Consider the following 22,450-nt stretch of genomic DNA (forward strand, 5'->3'; position numbering starts at 1 on the left):
ATATTAGACACATGAAATGTTGGTTTGGCCATGAATCACTAGATGGAAAGAAATGTCCTCCTGTATTCTGCAGTATTAAATCCAAAATTTTTATTATTAGTATGCAGTGACTACAGTTTGTATGGTCTCCAGTAGCTTGCCATATTACCACTGTTCAGTAAATAAAAAAGGGTCAGTTCAGACAAAGAGGAAGTCACTAAATGTTGAGAACCAATTACCCTTTTGATCTAAATCTTAATACAGATAAGTGTCAATAAATATCTGCTGCTGTCTGAAACAATTCTCCATCGGCCTGAGTTATTATAATAATAATAATAATAATAATAATAATAATAATAATAATAATAATAATGGCGTGTGACAAGGGCCTCCCGTCGGGTGCAAGTATTTCGATTTGACGCCACTTCGGCAACTTGTGCGTCAATGGGGATGAAATGATGATGATTAGGACAACACAATGCTCAGTCCCTGAGCGGAGAAAATCTCCGACCCAGCCGAGAATCGAACCCGGGCCGTTAGGATTGACAGTCTGTCATGTTGACCACTCAGCTACCGGGGGCGGACAAAAAGTGTTAATAATAGTGTTCCTGTGTTTGGTCTAAACTATTAGTGCATTCCAACACTACCTTAATCAAAACCCTGCTGGCTCTCCAAAGTTACACTATGCAGAACTGTTTATACTTTCAAAAGGTATGCAGATGTTACCTACTTTGGCAGCATCAAGCAGTACAACACTATGTTTTGGCAATAATCTGCCAAACATGGCAGCTGTTGCACAGCCCGCTGATCCTGCACCCACCACCAAGAGTTTACAACTGAAACACACATATAAACTTGTGTTGTATTTATCTTGTTTAAATGAAAATAACTGACCAGTAACACTAAACAGACTTGATTTACATGTTAAGTTACAAATTTTATTCATTGAATAATACACTGGTTTCCACTAGGTTAATTAAACAAATATCACACTAATATTTTGGCAAAAAGGTGAATTGAAAATAATGAAAAATAGCTAAAGAGTATTAGACATCACATCACATCAATAAAACATTGAAATCACAGTCCCAAATAAAAATTTGTGTTTTGACATAAAATGTCTTTGAAATGTATGAAACTTGCATGCCATTTTGGTATAGCACGAGTAACAGACATTGTTATTACCCTGAGCAGAAATACAGTAGATAAAATGATGTATGCTGATTGTGCTGAAAAACTCCACAGGAAGTGAAAGGTACTTATCCCACAAATCCACTTGGCACACAGCAAGAACCTAGGCAAAAGGGCTGCAAGCAATAGCATGCCTCCCAAGAGCATCTCAAACAATTTTAGTTTTTCTGCACTGTCTGGATAATATTTGTGACATCCCACCCTGATGTGGAACATGTCAGTAAGGTCACAAATATAATACATTTTGTATGTGAAAACAAGGCTACATGCTGGCCATTTACATAACTGGATTTTTTGTTTGAATCTTAATCTAGAACAAACTTTAATAAATGTGAATCCTTGAAGCTATTTCTGTTCTTAGTGTTATACTTATGAATGCTATTATTATTTTCAAATAATGCCTAATAATTCATAAGGCCAGTTTATAGTGCACCTAATTTCTTTAAACAGCTGCCTACATGAAGCATGAGAACAGACACCAGATATTATCATTATTGCTATGTAATACTTGGATACATGCCATGGCACCAGGCCGCCGGCACTCGTTCTTTGAATATTCGCCAACAGTATCTGCGTGGGCCGGCCACATGACTTGTACACACAGCACAGCATCTGCTGTGCTGCCTACTGGAGCCTTCCTCTTTATAAGTGCATTGCAACAGGCACTTGCCCTTATATTGTGTTTACACTTATTGTCAGCAACTGCTTGTGTCAGTACCTGGATTGTTTCTACATTTGTTTCTGTATTCTCAACTTCTGTTTGCTTGTGTTTTGAAGAAGAATAAACTTTGGTTCATTGTGACAGTGCTATTTTTGTGTCTTACAGTATGAAAGAACTGGTGACGAGTGCGGTGTTCACTTTTGCATGCTCAGTCTGCTTGTTCCTTCAATTCTTCTGTCCATGGAGGCAGTGCTCCAATCTCTCCTTGAGCAGCAGCAGCAGAGTCTTAAAGTTGCTATCACCAATTTGTTGTAAACACTGACTAGGCAGGTTTCCACACCATTGGCATACCTACTGCCTTTCCCCCCTTTACAATAATGTGGTCAAAGACTGGGACGCTTATGGGAAGCGACTTCAGCAACACTTCTTGCTTTTGGTATCACTGAAGCAAATGTGTAAGACTTTGTTTGTTTCTTGGATTTCTCCTCATATTTGTCAGTTCACACACACACACACACACACACACACACACACACACACACACACACACACACACACACACACACACACACACACACACACACACGCGCGCGAAACAGATAGAAGATGTTGGAACACGATTCATGTTTTCTGTCGCACTTCACATAGTGTAGACCGGGAACTGTCTGCTAGGCATGCCCGATGTGAACTGACTGTGCACGGCCGGTGCTTCCTGAGTTGCTGTTGTTCCGCCAGCAGAGGGCACGGCCAAATTCTCGCGTGCCCTCTGGTGGACGGGACTTTACTTGCGGCAACTACTGTCCGTGATGCGCCGTGCCGATGTGCGCCTCCCGCGATCTTTCTGGTGGCTACTGCAGAAGAGATTAAAATGACAAAACAGATTACCATGGCTGGCTGACCATGAGAATAAAAAGGAGAAGCCAGCCACTCTGCAACACATTAACCCTGTAACTGCTCTGGACGTGTTAACGCGTGCGCCTTTGTACCTGTCCCTGTGAGCCCTGAACGTGTTTATGCGTACCACCAATCCTACCTGGTACTCTGAACGTCTCTATGCATAGACACGTTCAGAGTACCAGGTAGAACGACTGGTGGCACGCGTAAATACGTTCAGAGCACACACGGACAGGTACAAAGGCGCACACATTAACACGTCCTGAGCAGTTAAAGGGTTGAAACCTCCACCCTAAAAGCACTAGGGTGGAGGACACAGAGGGACAAAGGACATGCACTAAAATTTAGATCAAATGATAAAAACCACCCTCACAAATAAAACGTGAAACTAAATCAGCCAATGAGGCGATGTCAGATAAAATTAGCAACAATGAGTCCGGTAACTGAAGATTTCATTGCACAGCAGTCAAAGTGGGACAGTGCACCAGAATATGGGCCACTGTCAACTGGGCTCCTCATCGACACTGAGGCGGGTCTTCATGGCACAGGATGTAGCTGTGAGTGGCCCAAGTGTGGCCAATGTGGAGCTGGCAGAGAACCACAGAGTCCCTGCGAGAGGCCCGCATGGAGGACTGCCACACATTCATAGTCTCCTTAATAGCACACTGTTTATTGTGTGTACTGAGACTATGCCATTCCATCTCCCAAAGCCGAAAAACGTGGCAATGTAAAAATAAATGCAGGTCAGTTATTGGAATGGCGATCTCCGTAAGCAGTTTCCACGTAGCCTGTTTGGCCAGCCTGTCAGCAAGTGCATTGCCTGGGATTCCGACATGTCCTGGGGTCCACACAAACACCACTGAATGACCGGACCGTTCCAGGGCATAGATGGACCCCTGGATGGTCACTAGCATAGGATGAGAGGGTAGCACTAGTCGATAGCTTGTAGTCTGCTCAAGGAATCGGTACACAGAAGAAATGACTCCCCAGGGCATGAACGGATGTGCTCAAGAGCACGAGATACAGGCACCAGCTCTGCAGTGAAATCACTACAGCCATCGGGCAAGGAATGCTGTTCAGTATGTCCTCCATGGTCATACATGAAGCTGACGTGACCATCAGCCATCGAGCAGTCAGTGTAAATCACTTCATGGCCTCGGTACCTGTCAAGAATCAAGTTGAAGTGGCAGCAGAGATCCGGGGGTGAACTGAGTCCTGTGGGCCATGTGAAAGGTCCAAGCGAAGCCGCGCCCTAGGTGTACACTATGGAAGTGTACGCGAATGTACCTCAAGTATAGGTGGTAAAGGCAAGGACTCCAGTTCAGATAGAAGGGATCGGCCACAAACTGCAATTGTAAGCCATGACGTGGACCACTGATGCGGGAGATGAACCACCGTGGGTGGGAAAAGGATATAGTAATTCGGACGCGCAGGAGAACTACGAACGTGAGCAACTTAACTGGCGAGCAGTTGTGCACACCTGACGTGCACTGTAGAAACTCCAGCCTCCGCAACGATGCTGGTCACTGGACTCATCCTAAAAGCTTCCGTCACTAGTCGAATGCCACAGTGGTGCACTAGGTTGAGTAAACGCAATGCTGAGGGTGCCGCCAAACCATAAACCAGACTCCCATAGTCAAGGCGGGATTGAACATGGGCTCTGTATAGCTGCAGCAGCGTAGAGCAACCCATTTGGTGTTGCTCAGGCAGCGGAGGGCATTGAAGTGCTGCCAGCACTTCTGCTTAAGCTGATGAAGGTGAGGAAGCCAAGTCAATCAGGTGTCGAAAACCAGTCTTAAAAATCAATTACGTCTCCACTACAGTGAGGGGATCATCAGTAAGGTAAAGTTCTGGTTCTGGATGAACAGTACGACAGCGACAGAAGTGCATAACACACAACTTTACGGCTGAAAACCGAAAGCCGTGGGCTAAAGCCCATGACTGCACCTTGTGGATGGCTTCCTGTACGCACCGTTCAGCAACACCAGTACTGGTGGAGCAGTACGAAATGCAGAAGTCGTCTGCGTGCAGAAAGGGTGAAATGGATGGCCCTACAGCTGCTGCTGGACCATTAATGGCCACTAAAAATAGAGATACACTCTCAATTCAGAGCCCTGCAGGACTCCATTCTCCTGGATATGGGGGGGAGGGGGGGGTGATCTATGGGAGGCACCAACTTGGCCACGGAAAGTACGAAGCGACAGGAAATTCTGGATAAAAATCGGGAGCGGGCTTCGGATAGCTCACTTGTATAATGTGTCAAGGATATGATGTTGCCAGGTGGTTTTTTTTTTTTTTTTTTTTTTTTTTTTTTGTTTGTGGTTTTAGGGCGCAAAACTTCTATGGTCATTAGCGCCCAGCCCGTGACGTAGAAAACAGGAAAAAAACGAAATTTAAAATCAGCAGCAATGGAAACAAAGTCAGAAAATTTGAGAAACTAAAGGCATAAGGAATGCTTAAAAGTCCACTATAGAAAGGGGTTGGTTGTCCCCAAAAAAAAAAAGGTTCAAATGACTGACGTCATTTCACTGTCACTAATAAACTGTAGAACGCGGTCAGCTGAGCGCGTGTCATCTGCTAAAATCAACGATAGATCAGGCGATAGCTGTAGACGGGAGCGTAACGGATTAAAATAGGGGCATTCAATTAAAAGGTGTCTGACCGTCCACAGCTGAGAGCAGTGGGGACAGAGTGGGGGAGGATCACCGCTTAAAAGATGTCGATGACTAAAAAGACAGTGCCCTATCCGGAGTCTAGCTAAAATTACCTCCTCCCGACGACGCGTTTGGGAGGAAGAGGTCCAAGCGCAAGGAACGGCTTTCACTTCCCGCAATTTATTGTGGGGAAGTGTTGACCAATGCGCATGCCATAAATGAGTAACTTGGCGACATAAACCGCTCCGTAGATCGCTAAACGGAAGAGACTGAAGAGCTGGCCGAGGAAGAGAAACTGCAGCCTTGGCCGCTATATCGGCCGCCTCATTTCCACAGATACCAGCGTGTCCCGGGAGCCAGAGGAACGCCACTGAGACGCCCCCCAGGTGGAGCAAGCGCAGACAGTCCTGAATCCGGTGGACCAGAGGGTGCACAGGGTAAAGAGCTTGGAGACTTAGGAGAGAGCTGAGAGAATCTGAGCAGATTACGTACTGTATCCGCTGATGGCGGCGGATGTAGGGGACAGCCTGGAGAACAGCGTAAAGCTCCGCAGTATAAACCGAACACTGGTCGGGAAGCCGAAAGTGATTTGGGGTGTCGCCAACAATATAGGCACTCCCTACACCTAACGATGTTTTCGAGCCATCGGTGTAAATAAATGTGGCTTCCGTCATTTGTGCACATAGAGCAGCAAATGCCCGACGGTAAACAAGTGTAGGGGTACCATCCTTGGGAAATTGACATAGGTCTCTGAGCAAGTCGATCCGGGGACGGTGCCAAGGCGGTGCTGTACCCCAAGTTGTCAAGAAGGTTTTAGGAAAGCGGAAGGAAAGAGAATGGAGCAGTTGACGGAAGCGGACTCCCGGGGGTAGTAGGGAGGAGGAGCGGCCTGCATACCCGACATCAAAGGAGGCGTCGAAAAAAAGGTTATGGGCTGGATTAGCAGGCATGGAAGACAGATGGCTAGCATAACGACTCAGAAGGACTGCCCGCCGATTGGACAGCGGAGGTTCAGCAGTCTCAGCATAAAGGCTTTCCACAGGGCTGGTGTAAAAAGCTCCAGACACTAAACGTAATCCACGGTGGTGGATAGAGTCGAGACGCCGAAGAATAGACGGCCGAGCAGAGGAGTAGACTATGCTTCCATAATCCAATTTCGAGCGCACTAAGGCGCGATAGAGGCAGAGAAGGACCACCCGGTCCGCTCCCCAAGAGGTACCATTCAGGACACGGAGGGTGTTAAGGGAACGCAGACAGCGAGCCGAAAGATAGGAAACGTGGGAGGACCAGCACAGTTTTCTGTCAAACATAAGACCCAAGAATTTAACGACGTCGGAAAACGGAAGGTTGACAGGACCTAGATGTAAGGAGGGCGGAAGAAACTCCTTACGTCGCCAAAAATTAACACAAACGGTCTTACTGGGTGAGAAACGGAAGCCGGTTTCGATGCTCCACGAGTGGAGGCGATCGAGACATCCTTGAAGACGTCTTTCAAGAAGGCTGGTCCTTTGAGAACTGTAGTAGATCGCAAAATCGTCCACAAAGAGGGAGCCCGAGACATCAGGAAGGAGACAATCCATAATTGGATTAATGGCGATGGCAAACAGTACAACACTCAGCACGGAGCCCTGGGGTACCCCGTTTTCTTGGGAGAAGGTACGGGAGAGAGTAGTGTTCACCCGCACCCTAAATGTGCGCTCTGCCATAAATTCGCGAAGAAAAAGGGGCAGCCGGCCTCGAAAGCCCCAAGAGAACAGTGTGCGGAGGATGCCTGTCCTCCAACAGGTATCGTACGCTCTCTCCAGATCAAAAAATATTGCTACCGTTTGGCGTTTCCGGAGAAAATTGTTCATGATATAAGTGGAGAGAGCAACAAGATGGTCAACAGCAGAACGATGCTTTCGGAATCCGCATTGGGCTGGTGTTAAAAGACTGCGGGACTCCAGCCACCAAGCTAAACGGTAATTCACCATACGCTCCAAAACCTTACAGACACTACTCGTGAGAGAAATGGGGCGATAGCTAGAGGGGAGATGTTTGTCCTTTCCAGGTTTCGGAACGGGAACGACAATAGCTTCCCGCCATCGCCTGGGAAAGGTACTGTCGGTCCAAATTCGATTATAAAGGCGAAGGAGGTGACGCAGGCTATGGGTTGATAAATGCAGCAACATTTGGACATGGATACCATCCGGTCCTGGGGCGGAGGAGCGAGAAGTAGAGAGTGCATGTTGGAGTTCGCGCATGGAGAAAACAGTATTGTAGCTTTCGCGATTTTGAGAGGAGAAAGCAAGATGTCGCACTTCCGCTGCACGTTTCTTCGGGAGAAACGCTGGCGGGTAATTTGAAGAGCTCGAAATCTCAGCAAAGTGCTGACCCAATGAGTTAGAAATTGCGACGGGGTCCACTAAGGTATCATGCGCGACAGTGAGCCCAGAGACCGGGGAGAAACTAGGCGCGCCTGAGAACCGTCGAAGCCGACTCCAAACTTCCGAGGAGGGAGTGAAGTTGTTAAATGAGCTAGTAAAGAATTTCCAGCTTGCCTTCTTGCTATCGCGGATGACGCGACGGCATCGCGCACGGAGCTGCTTATATCGGATACAGTTGGACAAAGTTGGATGGTGACGGAAAATGCGAAGAGCACGTCGCCGCTCACGTATTGCGTCACGGCAGGCCTCGTTCCACCACGGAACTGGAGGGCGCCGGGGCAATTCGGAGGTGCGTGGTATTGAACGTTCCGCAGCTGTGAGAATAACGTCGGTAAAATGTGTGACCTCATCGTCGACGCTGGGAAAGCGACGGTCATCGAATGTCGCTAGAGACGAAAAAAGTGTCCAATCGGCTTGGGCAAACTTCCAGCGTCGCGAGCGCATATATGGCAGTTGAGGCTGCAGTCGAAGAACACATGGAAAGTGGTCACTCGAGTGTGTATCATCAAGGGCGAACCATTCGAAGCGCCGAGCTAGCGGAACAGTACCGACCGCAAGGTCCAAATGGGATAAATTTGCCGTGGAGGCAGACAAAAATGTAGGGACCCCAGTGTTGAGGCAGACTAGATCCGCTTGGTGGAAGACGTCTAGCAATAGTGAGCCACGTGGACAAGGATGTGGAGATCCCCAAAGCGGGTGGTGGGCATTGAAGTCCCCAACCAGCAAATAGGGGGGTGGAAGCTGATCAAGAAGATGAAGGAGATCAGCTCGTGCCATTGGTGTAGACGATGGAATGTATACCGTACAAAGAGAGAACGTGTATCCAGAAAGGGAAAGACGGACGGCGACAGCTTGGAAGGAAGTGTTTAAGGGGATTGGGTGATAATGGAGAGTATCATGGAGCAGAATCATGAGTCCTCCATGGGCTGGAGTGCCTTCAACTGAGGGGAGGTCATATCGGACGGACTGAAAATGAGGGAGAACAAAGCGGTCATGGGGACGCAGCTTTGTTTCCTGAAGACAGAAGATGACCGGCGAGTAGGATCGTAAGAGGATCGACAATTCCTCCCGATTGGCGCGAATGCCGCGGATATTCCAGTGGATAATGGACATAGGGTGAACAGAAAATGGAGGAACGGCACCAAGGGTGCTGTCAACTCAACGACTGCTCAGAGCTTGCGACCGACAGCATGGAATGGCATTCAGTCGAAGGCAGAAGATCCTGATCCATAGGTTGGTCAGGAGCAGCTCCTGCCACCAACGATCGGCCAGTTGACCGGCCACCAACAGTGCGCCTCGGCGACACGGAAGATGGCCGAGGGCGATTTCCGCCAGGTGGTGCTGTAGATGGGACACGCCTTGGCGGAGAAGGAGAGGAACTGTGTTTCTTCGTAGCCTTCTTGGAGGTATGATGTTTAGATGAAGGAGGAACCGATGGTTGTGAAGTTGCAGTACGTAAAAACTCCTCACGAGAATGCTCTTTTTTTGTAGACTTGGCATCTGACTTTTGGGCTCGAGATTTAGCAGAACCCGACGAAGGGTGAGCCATAGAGTGGGCAGGCGAAAGAGGTGAGGTTGAACGGGCGATCTTTGCGCTGGCCGATCTGATGACCGTGGTACTAAATGTGAGGTCGCAAGTCTGCGTGGCCGCCTCCTTTGTTGGCCGAGGAGAAGCAAGGACAGCGCTGTATTTTCCTTTCTGAGGCACGGTGGGCTGTCGACTGGCGAGTAACTTTCGAGCAGCAAAGGTCGACACCTTTTCCTTCACTCTTATTTCCTGGATCAGCTTTTCGTCCTTAAAAACAGGGCAATCTCGAGAGGAAGCAGCGTGGTCACCCATACAGTTGATGCAGCGAGGGGATGGAGGTGGACAAGCACCCTCATGGGCATCCCTGCCACACGTAACACATTTGGCCGGATTGGAACAGGACTGGCTGGTGTGATTGAACCGCTGACATCGATAGCAACGCGTAGGGTTTGGGACATACGGGCGAACGGAAATTATCTCATAGCCTGCTTTGATTTTTGATGGGAGTTGAACTTTGTCAAAAGTCAAGAAGACAGTGCGGGTTGGAATGATGTTCGAGTCAACCCTTTTCATAACCCGATGAACAGCGGTGACGCCCTGGTCAGACAGGTAGTGCTGAATTTCTTCGTCAGACAATCCATCGAGGGAGCGTGTATAAACGACTCCACGCGAGGAATTTAAGGTACGGTGCGGTTCCACCCGGACAGGGAAGGTGTGGAGCAGAGAAGTACGCAGCAATTTTTGAGCCTGGAGGGCACTGTGTGTTTCTAACAACAGGGTACCATTCCGTAATCTGGAACAAGACTTTACAGGACCCGCAATTGCGTCGACACCTTTCTGAATAATGAAAGGGTTGACCGTGGAAAAGTCGTGACCTTCGTCAGACCGAGAAACAACAAGGAACTGTGGCAACGATGGAAGAACCGTCTGTGGCTGAGACTCAGTGAACTTACGTTTGTGAGCAGACATAGTGGAAGGTGAGGAAACCATTGCGGAAGAATCCCCCATGATTACCGGCGTCTCCGATGGCGCGCTCCTCCCTTGTGGGGGCCCTCACCGAGGGCACACCCGCCTTAGGTGATTGTTCACACCTCAGGTCACACCTCCCGACATACGGACGGAGGGACCAATCGGCACTTTCGGAAGGTATCAGCTCGGGTAATCACCCCTCCCTGGGCCTGGCCTTTACCAGGGGTACGTACGTGTCCTACCTGTCTACCCGGGGCGGGGAATTACGCGTTACCCCGTCACCGGCTACGCATGGAAGTGCGTGGGTCGGCCTTCAGACACGCACAGGGAGGAAGAAAGAGAAAGGGAAAGGAAAGAAGAGGGGGTCTCAAACGCCGCAGCGGAGAAAAGGGTAAAGAGAAGAGGTAAGGAAAGGAGAAGGACAAAGGAAGGAAGAAGACAGACAAGCAAGGAAGAAGAAGAATGCGGTACATTTACAAGCGTCCGTCTCCGGACGTAGGCGCAAACCATGCTCCCAGAGGGGGAGAAAGTAAAGGAAAGAGCAAGAGGTGAGGGGGGGGGTGAAAACAGGGGATGGGGAAGGATGCGGAAAGGGAAGGTATGCCGCCCGGAAAGGAAGGAAGGCCACATTAGCTCGGGGCCCCGTGCTCGCTACGCACGTATCCACAAAAGAGATGTGGATCCCCTGGGGGGTTGCCAGGTGGTGTCATATGCTTTTCGTAAATCAAAAAAGATGGCAACAAGGTGTTGGTGTCTGGAAAACGCTGTTTGGATGGCAGACTCGAGGGACATAAGATTATCAGTGGTAGAGTGACCCAGGTGGAAGCCGCCCTGGCACAGAGACAGTAGGCCACATGACTCCAGGACCCAACCCAACCGCCGACACACCATAATTTCCAGCAGCTTCCAAAGAACATTGATGAGTCTGATGGGCCGATAGCTACCCAATCAAGTGGGTTTTTGCCAGGTTTGAGCACTGGTATGATGGTGCTCTCCCGTCAGTGCGATGGAAAGATGCCATCACACCAGATCTGGTTGAAGATCACGAGATGTTACTTGTAGTCAGACGAGAGATGTTTATCATCTGACTGTGGATCCGGTCTGGCCCAGGAGCTGCGTCGGGACACTGTGCAAGGGCACTGGGGAGCTCCCACTCTGTAATTGGGACATTATAGGGTTCACTGTGGCGTGTAGTGAACGAGAGGACTTTCTCTTCCGTCTGCTGTTTGAGAGTGTGAAAGGCTTGGGGGGGGGGGGGGGGTTTATTTTCCGATGCACAGGCCCGAGCATAGCTCTCAGAAAAGTGCTCAGCAATCCTGTTTGTGTCGGTAGGTGACACGTCATTTATGTTAACACCAGGAACACCTGTTGGGGTTTGGTACCCAAAAACTCGTTTGATTTTTGCCCAGACTTGGGAAGATGACATATGGCACCCAATGGTCGACACGTACCTCTCCCCACACTCCTGTTCCCGCCTTTTGATAACCTGGCGAACGTGGGCTCAGAGCTGTTCAAAGGCTATGGGGTGCTCCGGAGAAGGGTGCCACTTATGCTGCTGTAGAGCTCGCTAACACTCCTCAATTGCCTCAACGACTTCCGGCAACCACCAAGGCACTTCGCCGGGGGCGCCCTAAAGAACGAGAGACCCCGTTTTCGCTGCAGAAACGATTGTTGTAGTTACCTGCTCAACCACCACATTGATGTTACCTTGGGGGGGAGATTCAGTGGTGACGGCAGAGGTGAAAGTTTCCCAGTCCACCTTGTTTAAAGCCCATGTGGGCATGTGTCCGTGGGCCTGACGCCAGGGCAGTGACAGGAAGATGGGGAAGTGGTCTCTACCACACAGGTCATCATGTGCTCTACAGTGGATAGATGGTAGAAGGTCAGGACTGCAAACCGAGAGATCAGTGGCCGAATATGTGCCATGTGCCACACTGAAATGTGTGGTGGCCCCAGTATTTAAGAGGCAGAGGTTGAGTTGTGACAGTATAATTTCGACATCTCTGCCTTGGCCAGTAAGAACTGTGTCACCCCACAAGGGGTTATGAGCATTAAAAATCTCCCAAAAGTAGGAAAGGTTTAGGGAGTTGATCAATCAGTGCAGCCAATGCGTTCAGGGGTACTGCACCATCTGGAGGAAGGTATACATTGCAGACAGTTATTTCCTGCGTCGTCCTTATCCTGACAGCCACAGCTTCAAGAGGGGTTTGAAGGGGGGCACAGGTTCACTGCATAGTGAGTTCAGGACATAGACTCAAACTCCACCTGACACTCTATTATAGTCGCTATGGTTCCTGTAATGTCCCTTATAGCCACAGAGGGCAGGGATCCGCATTGTCGGGAACCATGGCAATGCAGAAAGCAGGTGTAAAGCTTAACAGTTGCCGTAGCTCAGCCAGGTGGTGGAAAACACCGCCGCAATTCAACTGGAGGATGACGTCATCATGAGGGTGGGGAAGGCATGAAGCGCGCAAGGAGGCAGATTATGCTTCAGGATCACCTGCTGCCTCCAACTGAGTATTTGCAGCCATTTCTGTGGTGGATGGTGTATACGACACGAGACAACCGGGAAATCCGGGAAAAACCCGGGAATTTTTCGGAATTCCAGGAATTTTTCATTGTTTTAGCTTTCAGTTAAATTTTTGCAATTTTGACCGCAGAATTGATTCTCTAGCAAAGAATGTTATTGTAACCTGCTACTGGAGAATGATACTGCAGCAATAAAATATAAACGAGAGGGAAAAAAATAAAACTTTAGTGGCAAAGGAAATGTGCAATTTACAACAACAAAACACCGTGCACGCACAAGCGTCTGCAAATAGCAAAAATATTTCAAAGGCTGTAGGGCGCAGACTAATTCTTCATAACAATAAACTGCTTGCTATGAGCATGACGTCACAACTGTTCACGTTAGGTTCGTTTGACCAATTGCCAGCGGTCTGTTGCGCATGTGCATTTGACTCGCGTATAAGCAGTACCTTCTCCCGCTACTTGAAGTTTGGCTGTTAGCTGTATCGGTAGTAGCAGCAAGCAGCCAGATGCAAACAAGAAAAATTTTTCTCCCGCGCCTTAGCTGCCAGATTCACGCTTGCACAGAGTTGTCTGAGTTGTAGTGGGGAGGGGGTTAACCTCCACGTGACCCGTGTGTACGTTAAGTGATTTCGCTGCTTCTCTTCGTGTACAGCTCCCACGTCATGTGAAAACAAACGGATTTCTGTGGCCGGGAGCTATCAAGTGAATTAAAATACATTCACATAATTATGGACGGTAAAAATATATTATTAATTTGTTTTCTGATTTTATTTTATTTCCAAGTTAGTAGCAGTCAAGCATTAATCGCCTTGCAGAACAGTGAAGTTATTTTTGCAAGTTTGCTAAAGAAATTTGGCTTTATTAATCTTTCCGCTGAGGCAATCATTTTATTTGAAACGAAGTGTTTCATTTTACAGTATTGCCTAGTTCCAACTGTTCGCTGAATTTCAAGTGCACGTTATCATCTTCTTCCATATATGGCATTATGCCATAACAAAGAACCTAAAATGAGATCGCAGAGTACTGGTACTCCAAGAAAATTTACATCCCAAAAACCACACTGAAAAGCTTAATATCAGATGGGACCTGCTTCATTGTGAATCTGGAGAAAGCCAATTTGCACTTCAAGCCGAATTATGCATTTTAGTGTGGTTTACGAAATTCTGATGCTCTTTGGAGTATCCTCTGATGCCCTGTTTCTTTTATGGTGTAATGTAAGCTCTGTTAGTGCTTTATACACACAAACATGCGGGCTTCCTACACCACTGCAGTTGCACACGCACAATAATGTCTGTTTCCCGGCGCTCTCTGGCATCTGGTAAATCTAACCTATTTCTAACAGTCTCCGGATAGTATTGCGAACGGTGGTTATAAAAGTGTTACTTTCAAAGAAAATTTCTTTTTACGCAACATGAATTTTGTTACGTGTGAGAAAGTGGGATGGATATCTAAATCACAGAGCGTTCGAAACTGAACAGTTTGAGGACCAGCCACTTACAAGAATTTCGAGCCGAGACACATATGTCAGAATTTTAAATTTACTGGCACATTTGTGTGATGTATCTTAAAGTATAACATGCGCAAAAAAAAATCAATATTACATGTGAAAGCTTAGCTTCTGTTGTAGCGTGATAATCTTAGAGACCAAAATTATATGTGAAAGCTTAGCTTTTGTTGTAGATGTACGGTACTGTGTACATTAATGTAAACCGTTAACTTTTCCTCATGCGTGTTTGCGCTATGTAACCAGAGATCTTGCTATTGGCTTACTATAACAGGTGTCCTATGTTTTGAATAGCTGCTGTCATCGGCTGGCGAAATCTCGTGGCTTGAGATATGACTGGCTTACAGAAAGACATCACAACCTCGGTTTCAACGCTCCGGAACTAATGCGCAGTGTTTGGTGCAATTCGAATTTATACTTTCATAATACGAAAATATGCAGCGTATATGTTGCTGCAAATCGCAAGGTCTTTCCAAAACTTCTCTCCTTTTTTTAATTAAAAGTCTCTCCAAAATTTCTCTGCCCCATCTTTTCTTTTTTTCCGGGAAGTTCTACACGATTGTATAAAACGTTAACCATTCAAAGGATTGATATGTTTTACAGTTCCGAGGGAAAATCTACGGTCACTTAGCACAGAAAAAGTGTATTTTCGCCCGGGAAAAAGCATATTTTTTAAACGAGATATCCGGGAGAAATCCGGGAAATTTTTTTCCTTGTCCCCGTATACACCCTGATGAGGCATGGGTGAGATCCACATCCACAAGGGACGCTAAGATCTCCATGCCTCCTCAGATGCAGAATTGATAGGGAGTGGTGGTGTTGGAGCCACCAGAGGGTCCTCTTTCTAAGCAGACTTCTTAATTTGCTTGCTCTCTCGTTTCTCTTTAGAGGCTTGCTGGGAAGATTTCTCCAAAGCAGCTTCAGGCATGGAGGAAGACCATGAAGCTCTTCGTCCAGCAGCTTTTGGCTCCTTGAGCCACTGGCAAGTGTCCGCTGTGGCATTAGTGGATACCTGTGAAGAGCGGGACCCAAGGGACCCCTTCTGCACAAGAGGAGCCGGAGGAGGCCGTTGCTTCTCTGGTAGGGAGGAGAGGAGAGGACCGATGTCCCCTGCCTTTGGGAAGGGCCTTGCTCCCAAAGTAGGTGCTTTGGGAGCAATAGAGGAAGATTTGCCCCCCTACCACGAAGGGGGCAGATGTATTCTGGTGGCCCAGAGGGTCCACTGTTCATGGCACAGAGTGAGGAACCAGTGGCACTTGGGATGGCGACAGTAATGTAGCTGCAGAATATGTTGACGTTGACTGAATGGGGTGTAATGTTTCGAATTTATGTTTATCCTATGTGTAAGTCAACCAGTCCAGGGTCTTGTATTCCATAACTTTCCGCTCCTTTTGGAGTACGGGGCAGTCTGGCGAGCAGGGGGAGTAGTCCTCTCTACAGTTGATGCAAGTGTGGGTGGTGCACATGGAGTATCTATGTGCAATGGACGTCCACAGTCTCGACATGTGGCCCTGGATGTGCAGCGGGAAGATGTGCCCGAACTTCCGTCACTTAAAGCACCGCCTGGGGGGAAGGACGTATGGTTTAACATCACAGTGGTAAACCATCACCTTGACATTTTCAGGCAATGAATCACCCTCAAAGGCCAAGATGAAGGCACCGGTAGCAACCATGTTGTCTTTGGGTCTCCTGTAAATGCGCCGGATGAAATGAACACTCCATCGTTCTAAATTGGTGCAGAGCTTGTTGTCAGACTGCAAGAGGAGGTCACGGTGGGAAATAATCCCAGGACCATGTTGAGGATTTTATGGGGAGTGATAGAAACAGGAAGATCACATAGCTTGTCACAGGCGAGTAATGCTCGGGACTGGGCTGGGGATGCTGTCTGAATCAAGACTACACTGATTCGCATCTTGGACAGCGCTGTCACTTCTCCAAACTTATCCTCAAGATGTTCAGCAAAAAAACTGAGGCTTCATCAGTAAAAAAAAGGTCCCCATTGGTTCTACTACAGAATAGAAACTGAGGCGAATATGGCTCTCTCCATTCTGTAGTCCTACATTCCTCCCATGGTGCAGCGAGGGAGGGAAACTATTTAGGGTTATACCTGTCAGTGTTGTATTCTATCTTGCCCTCCTTAGAGACTGCTGGTGTTGTACAGTCACCAGCAAGAGATGGCTTAGTCCGCTTCACTGTGGGGCATCCGCTGTGATGCCACCCACTCCGATCAGGGGCTCTCCCCACGGGCGCCACCCAGCCGCAGCAAAGGCCAACTGGCATGATGGCCATTGCCGGGAGTCCTGATCCCCCAGGAAGACAGTCATGTACTCCTTGGCATATATGGGGAGTTTACAGCTCAGGCATCAGTAATGTGATCCCTGTGTTGTCAGGGGGCTACCACCAAATGGGTACATGACGGCCCCACCACAATGGACTGGGTACCATGCTTGATATTGGGTGCAGAGAGATCCAATATTGTCATGGAGGCGAAAGATGACAGGAGACAACAGAAGAAGATGTCATATCCGGGAAAGTGTCCTTACCCATATGACCTGTAGAATTTTGAAAGTGGCAGGTCAAACCATAGAATGGGACCTGAACTCACAATCAAGCTACAGTATTGTAAGGTGCTTAAAATGTTATTAGGGAAGCAAAAAGTATGTGGTATGCAAATAGAATAGCTAATTCACAGGATAAAATTAAAACCATATGGTCAGTTGTGAAGCAAGTTTCTGGTCAGCAGCACAAGGTGGACAATATAATGTCAGTTCACAGTAAAAATTTTTCTGTTACTGATAAATCAGATACATGTACAGTATTTAACAACCATTTTCTGAGCATTGCTGGTGAATTAAAAAAAAAATTAGTTTCTATGGGGAATCATACAACTTTCTTGGCAAATGCCTTTCCGAGATTAATGTCTGAAATACTCCTCTGTGATACAGACAAGAGGGAGATTGAGTCAATAATTAAATCATTGAAGACTAAGGACTCTGATGGTAATGATGGAGTGTTTAGCAGAATATTAAAGTACCATGTATTTAGCCATATTTGTAATTTTTTCTTTAGGAATGGTCAGTTTCCTGAACGATTAAAGTACTCATTAGAAAAGCCGCTTTATAAAAAGGGAGAAAGGGAAAATGTAGACAATTTTAGACCTATTTGTATGCCATCAGTGTTCGCAAAAGTTATTGAAAAGACTGTGTATGTAAGTGTAATTGATCGTTTTATATCACACGATTTGCTATCAAATGTACAGTTCGGCTTTAGAAGTCATTTAAGAACTGAAAATGCTATATTCTCTTTTCTCTGTGAGGTACTGGATGGGCTAAACAAAAGGTTTCGAATGCGTGGCATATTTTTTGATTTAACTAAGGCATTTGATTGTGTTGATCACAAAATATTGCTCCAGAAGTTGGACCATTACAGAATACGGGGCGTAGCTCACAATTGGTTCACTTCTTACTTTAGCAACAGGCAGCAAAAGGTCATTATTCACAATGTTGATAACGGCTGTGATGTGGGGTCTGAGAGCGGTACTGTCAAGTGAGGGATGCCCCAGGGATCAGTGTTGGGGCCACTCCTGTCCCTTATTTATATAAATGATACGCCCTCTAGTATTACGGGTAACTCTAAAATATTTCTGTTTGCTGATGACACTAGCTTGGTAGTAAAGGATGTTGTGTCCAACAATGGCCCCGTTTCAAATAGAGCACTTCATGACCTAAGTTCATGGCTTGTAAAAAATAAACTAACGGTAAATCACAGTAAGACATTTTTTTTTACAGTTTCTAACACACAATTCAACAAAACCTGATGTTTTAATTTCACAGAACAGGCATATGATCAGTGAAACTGGACAGTTCAAATTTCTAGGTGTTCAGATAGATAGTAAGCTATTGTGGAAAGCCCACATTCAGGATCTTGTTCAGACTTAATACTGCAATTTTTACTATTCAAACCATATCAGGAGTGAGTGATCGTTCGAGACGAAAATTAGTCTAATTTGCTTATTTTCATTCACTTATGTCATATGGTATTGTACTTTGGGGTAACTCTTCCCATTCTAAAAGGATATTTTTGGCTCAGAAATGGGCGGTTCAGGTAATAAGTGGTTTGAGTTCACGAACCTCTTGTCGACCTCTGTTCATGAGTCTGGGTATTTTGACATTGGCCTCTCAATATGTATATTCCTTATTGTCATTTCTTGTTACCAATATTATTTTATTGCCAAGAATAAGGAGCTTTCACTGGGTTAATACTCGGCAAAAATCAAACCTGCATTTGGATCAGACTTCCTTAACTCTTGTGCAAAAAGGTGTGCAGTATACTGCTGTATCCATTTTCAATAAGCTGCCTCTCAAATTCAAAAATCTTAACAGTAATCCATGTGCTTTCAAATCGAAACTGAAGAGTTTTCTCATGGGTCACTCCTCCTATTCTGTCGAAGAGTTCCTTGAAAAATTAAACTGTTATTGTATTGCAGATAGCGTTTACTTAAACTTATGGACTGACTTTTTCCAGGTTCATGAACATTTATTTTTATCTGTTATTACTTCTATGTTGTAATTTAATTTCATGTACTGACATATTCTATGACCTTGGAGATTTGCTCCTCAGTTTGGTCCTACAGAACTTGACATGTAAAAAAAACTCATAGGACCGAAGAGCACTTCATGACTTAAGTTCATGTCTCCTGCCGAAGGGCAGGAATACCTTGGGCCTATTCTAATCCCCGGACCTGCAGGTGGGATATGTATGCTGATTCTATGGTTGTGGCGCCATCATGCGGTTGGCTTCTGACAAAAAGATGCGTCAACACATACTACAGTGTGAGAATCCAGCTTTTGCCAAAGTGTTAAATATTGCTCAATCTTTTGAGGTATCTCATGCTGCTGGTGATCAGACTGAGGCTTGATGCAACATCGCCGCAGTGGTTCCTGTTCCTGGCCATTGAGCATTTGTCAGTGGTCAGGTGGTGCAAACATAGCTTCTTCACTGCGCAGGACTGCTGTGTGTCCCACAATAACCACAGCAATGGCAGCACTTTGTGCTCTCATCTTGCCCATACTGTTTAGTGCGAGATGACAGAACCACAGGCCCTTAAGCACTGGGTGACTTGAAATAACGGTCAGAAAAAAAGGGCATATTGTGTCCGAGTCATTCCCAGCCCCTTCCTGTGGACATTGACATCTATCTTAGTTGTGTGTCTCCAGTGGTTATAACTCAGACCAAACCGTTTATTGAAGTATGAGTGATGGACAATGTGCTCAGCCTAAAGGTGGATACAGGTGCAACCGTAACTACTGAACTCAAAAATTTATGTCGTTTTGTCTCTGGTTACTTGACATTTGGTGAGTTACAACAAGCAGCATACTCCAGTTTTGGGGCAGTTTGTGGCTCCAATTACGTATAAATATCTGGCTCATTCCTTGACTTTTTCGGTAGTGGATGATGCTCATACCATAAATTTGTTCAGTTTGTATACTTTCAGTGTTTTTGGTTTTTCCATTTCAGATACAGTGTACCTGGTTTCTGACAAGGTCCCTAACCAGCAGTTAGATTCTCTGTGTTCCAAGTTTATCAGATGGGTTAAGTTGTGCCACTAATTTTGTGGCCCACATTACACTGAAACCTACAGCATAACTGCGCTTTCTCCATACGCACCCTATTCCGATAGTTTTGGGTGATCAAGTGAAATCTGAATCAGGCAGGATGGTGTTCTTGGAGGTTATACAGTATGTTGCATCGAGCGAGTGGTCTAAACGCTCAATTTATCATTGACACCCACCCTTTGCCCTGTCCAGATGAGTTATTGGCTAAACTCTCTGGGGACAAGTTTTTCCAAAACTGATATATTTGAAGCCTACTTACAGGTTCCATCGGATGAGAACACTAAATGGCTCCTTGTGATTAACACACCCTTTGGGTTGTACCAGTATCAGCGCCTCCCATTTAGTGTGACTAGCATCCTGGCGATTTTTCAGCATTTTTTGGAAAAACCGACAATGTCCGTTCAGGGGTTTATCAACCATCTCTATGACATCATCGTGACGGGTGCATCCACAGAATTGCATTTACATAACCTATGCTCATTGTTCACGGTCTTACATACTGCAAGGTTGAAATGCAACTTTTTTCGGCCAGGCATTGTGTATTTGGGTTTTGAGGTTTCTAAGGATGGTGGTAAGCCTTTATGTCATCTTGTCGTGGTCACAGTTCTCCCCTAAAATGTCAAAGAACTCAAAGTGTTTTGAGGTTAAATTGCTTACTATCACATTTATTCCGGGTGTGGCTGCGTTGACCTATCCCATCTACAAGGTGCTCCACAAGAACTTTCTTTTTTAGTGGAAGCTGGTTATACTCTGTCCCTTGTTTGGCTGCTTTCCATCCTGGCCACCACCTGGTTTTGGTTACAGGCACCTCTCAGTATGGACTCATGGCCATTCTCTCACATCAATATGGGGCTGGTTCCCAATGCCTGATAGCTGATGCATCAAAAATACTAAACTCCATTCAGCAGCATTACTCTAAAGTTGAAAAGGAAGTGCTTGTTATCATCTACGCTCTCAAAAAGTTTCATGTGTTCTTGTATGGGTCTAAGTTCCAGCTCATTACTGACCACAAGCACTTGGTTTCATTGTTTAATCCTCCTGCTTTATTGCCTCATAAAGCAGCACATCGCCTCCAGTGTTAGACCTCATTTCTGCCTCACTGCAACTATGAAATACATTTTCGGCCTACTGCACACCATGCCAATGCTTATGTGCAATCTCGGCTTCAGAGTGGACCATATCCTACTTCTAATCAGGAAGAAATCCATTGTTTTCACTTAGTTATATAGATGCAACATACAGTGGAAGGGTTTCCTGTTACAGGCTCCTGGATCGCAGCTGCTGTCACTGCCAATACAGTTTTGTGTTACATTGTTCACCTCGTTCAGCATGGTTGGCCAGACAGGCCTTCAGGCAGGGCTTCTGATCCTTTTTTTTAACTATTTTGCCCACCATCACTGCCTTTCAGTATTTGACAGCGTTGTTCTCCTAGCTACAGATGGGCTGTCACATAGGGTTGTGATCCTGGCCATGTGCTTTAGCTCAATCGTGGAATTTGGGAAGGTGTCACATACCATGTCATTGGTCTTTCAGCCCAGCATTGGTGGTGACAGTGTACATCTTGTCACAGCCTTCTCTCAGTTTGCTGCCCAACAGCAGTGCTGCAGGCGATGCTCTCTCTGCAGCCCACCCCACAGCATCCACAAGGTACCCATCTGTGTTGATTTTGTTGGACCCTTCCTAAATTCTTCCTGGTTGCTGGCAGTCAACACTTTCTCTAAATTTCCTTACACTATTCTCTGTCCTTTGACATCAGGTGCAACTATAATTCAGCCCCCCTTCAATTTTTTTCTATTGAAGGATTGCCTTGTACACTTGTTACTGCTCCTCCTATACACCCCCAATCTAATGGTGAGGTGGAATGTCTCATCCGCAGACTCCTCCACGGATGGTGCCGCGACACAATTCTCGAGTTCTTACAGGTTCACGCTGATGGAGGATTGGAGTCTGGCCAAGATGCTCCTTGGTCGAAGCCATGCACTCCTGGAGTACAGCCAAGATGCTCCTTGGTCGACAGCCATGCACCCTTCTGGAGTCCAGCCAAGATGCTCCTTGGTAGACAGCCATGCACCTTCCTGTACCTGCTCATGCTGCCCCACCAACACCTGATGGCACAGCCCTCATCGCTGTTCGCTGTTGGTTCCAAAATCTGGGTTTGAGGGTTTGGCCATCAACAGAAGTGGATTCAGGCCACAGTCCACAGCTGCTGCCCCTGTATGATCAGTGGCACACCACCATGACCATCTGTGTCCTTGCACCATGGCTACGGTTGCAGATCTGCCTTGTGCCTCCTCCCTCAGCACCTGCCCTGGCCTCACAGGGCATCTCTGCTGCAGGGGAGGGCCTGCCCTCCTAGTGGATGTCACTACCTCCTGCCTCTCCTTCTGGGTCCAGGTACTGAAGCCTGCTTCTGGACCTTCCCATGAGGATTCATTGCCGCTGGCTATTCCATCACCAGTGCCTTCACCATCAGCACAGTTCCATCATGTCGAAGAAT

The 22,450-nt window shown here is 46.7% G+C and overlaps 1 protein-coding gene across 2 annotated transcripts in view; it reads right to left on the bottom strand.

The window, feature by feature from the left end:
* The window catches only part of LOC124723139 (sulfide:quinone oxidoreductase, mitochondrial), an 89,826-nt gene that overhangs the window by 56,525 nt on the left and 10,851 nt on the right, over positions 1–22,450 (bottom strand). Inside the window, exon 2 of one of the 2 annotated variants that reach the window (XM_047248327.1) lies at positions 710–815. The exons of the other annotated variant lie outside the window; for it this stretch is intronic. Coding sequence (XP_047104283.1) covers positions 710–815 — 106 coding nt within the window. The remainder of the gene's footprint in view (positions 1–709; positions 816–22,450) is intronic. 2 annotated transcript variants of the gene reach the window in all.

The sequence above is a fragment of the Schistocerca piceifrons genome, chromosome X, assembly GCF_021461385.2.
Source record: "Schistocerca piceifrons isolate TAMUIC-IGC-003096 chromosome X, iqSchPice1.1, whole genome shotgun sequence".
NCBI lineage: Eukaryota > Metazoa > Arthropoda > Insecta > Orthoptera > Acrididae > Schistocerca > Schistocerca piceifrons.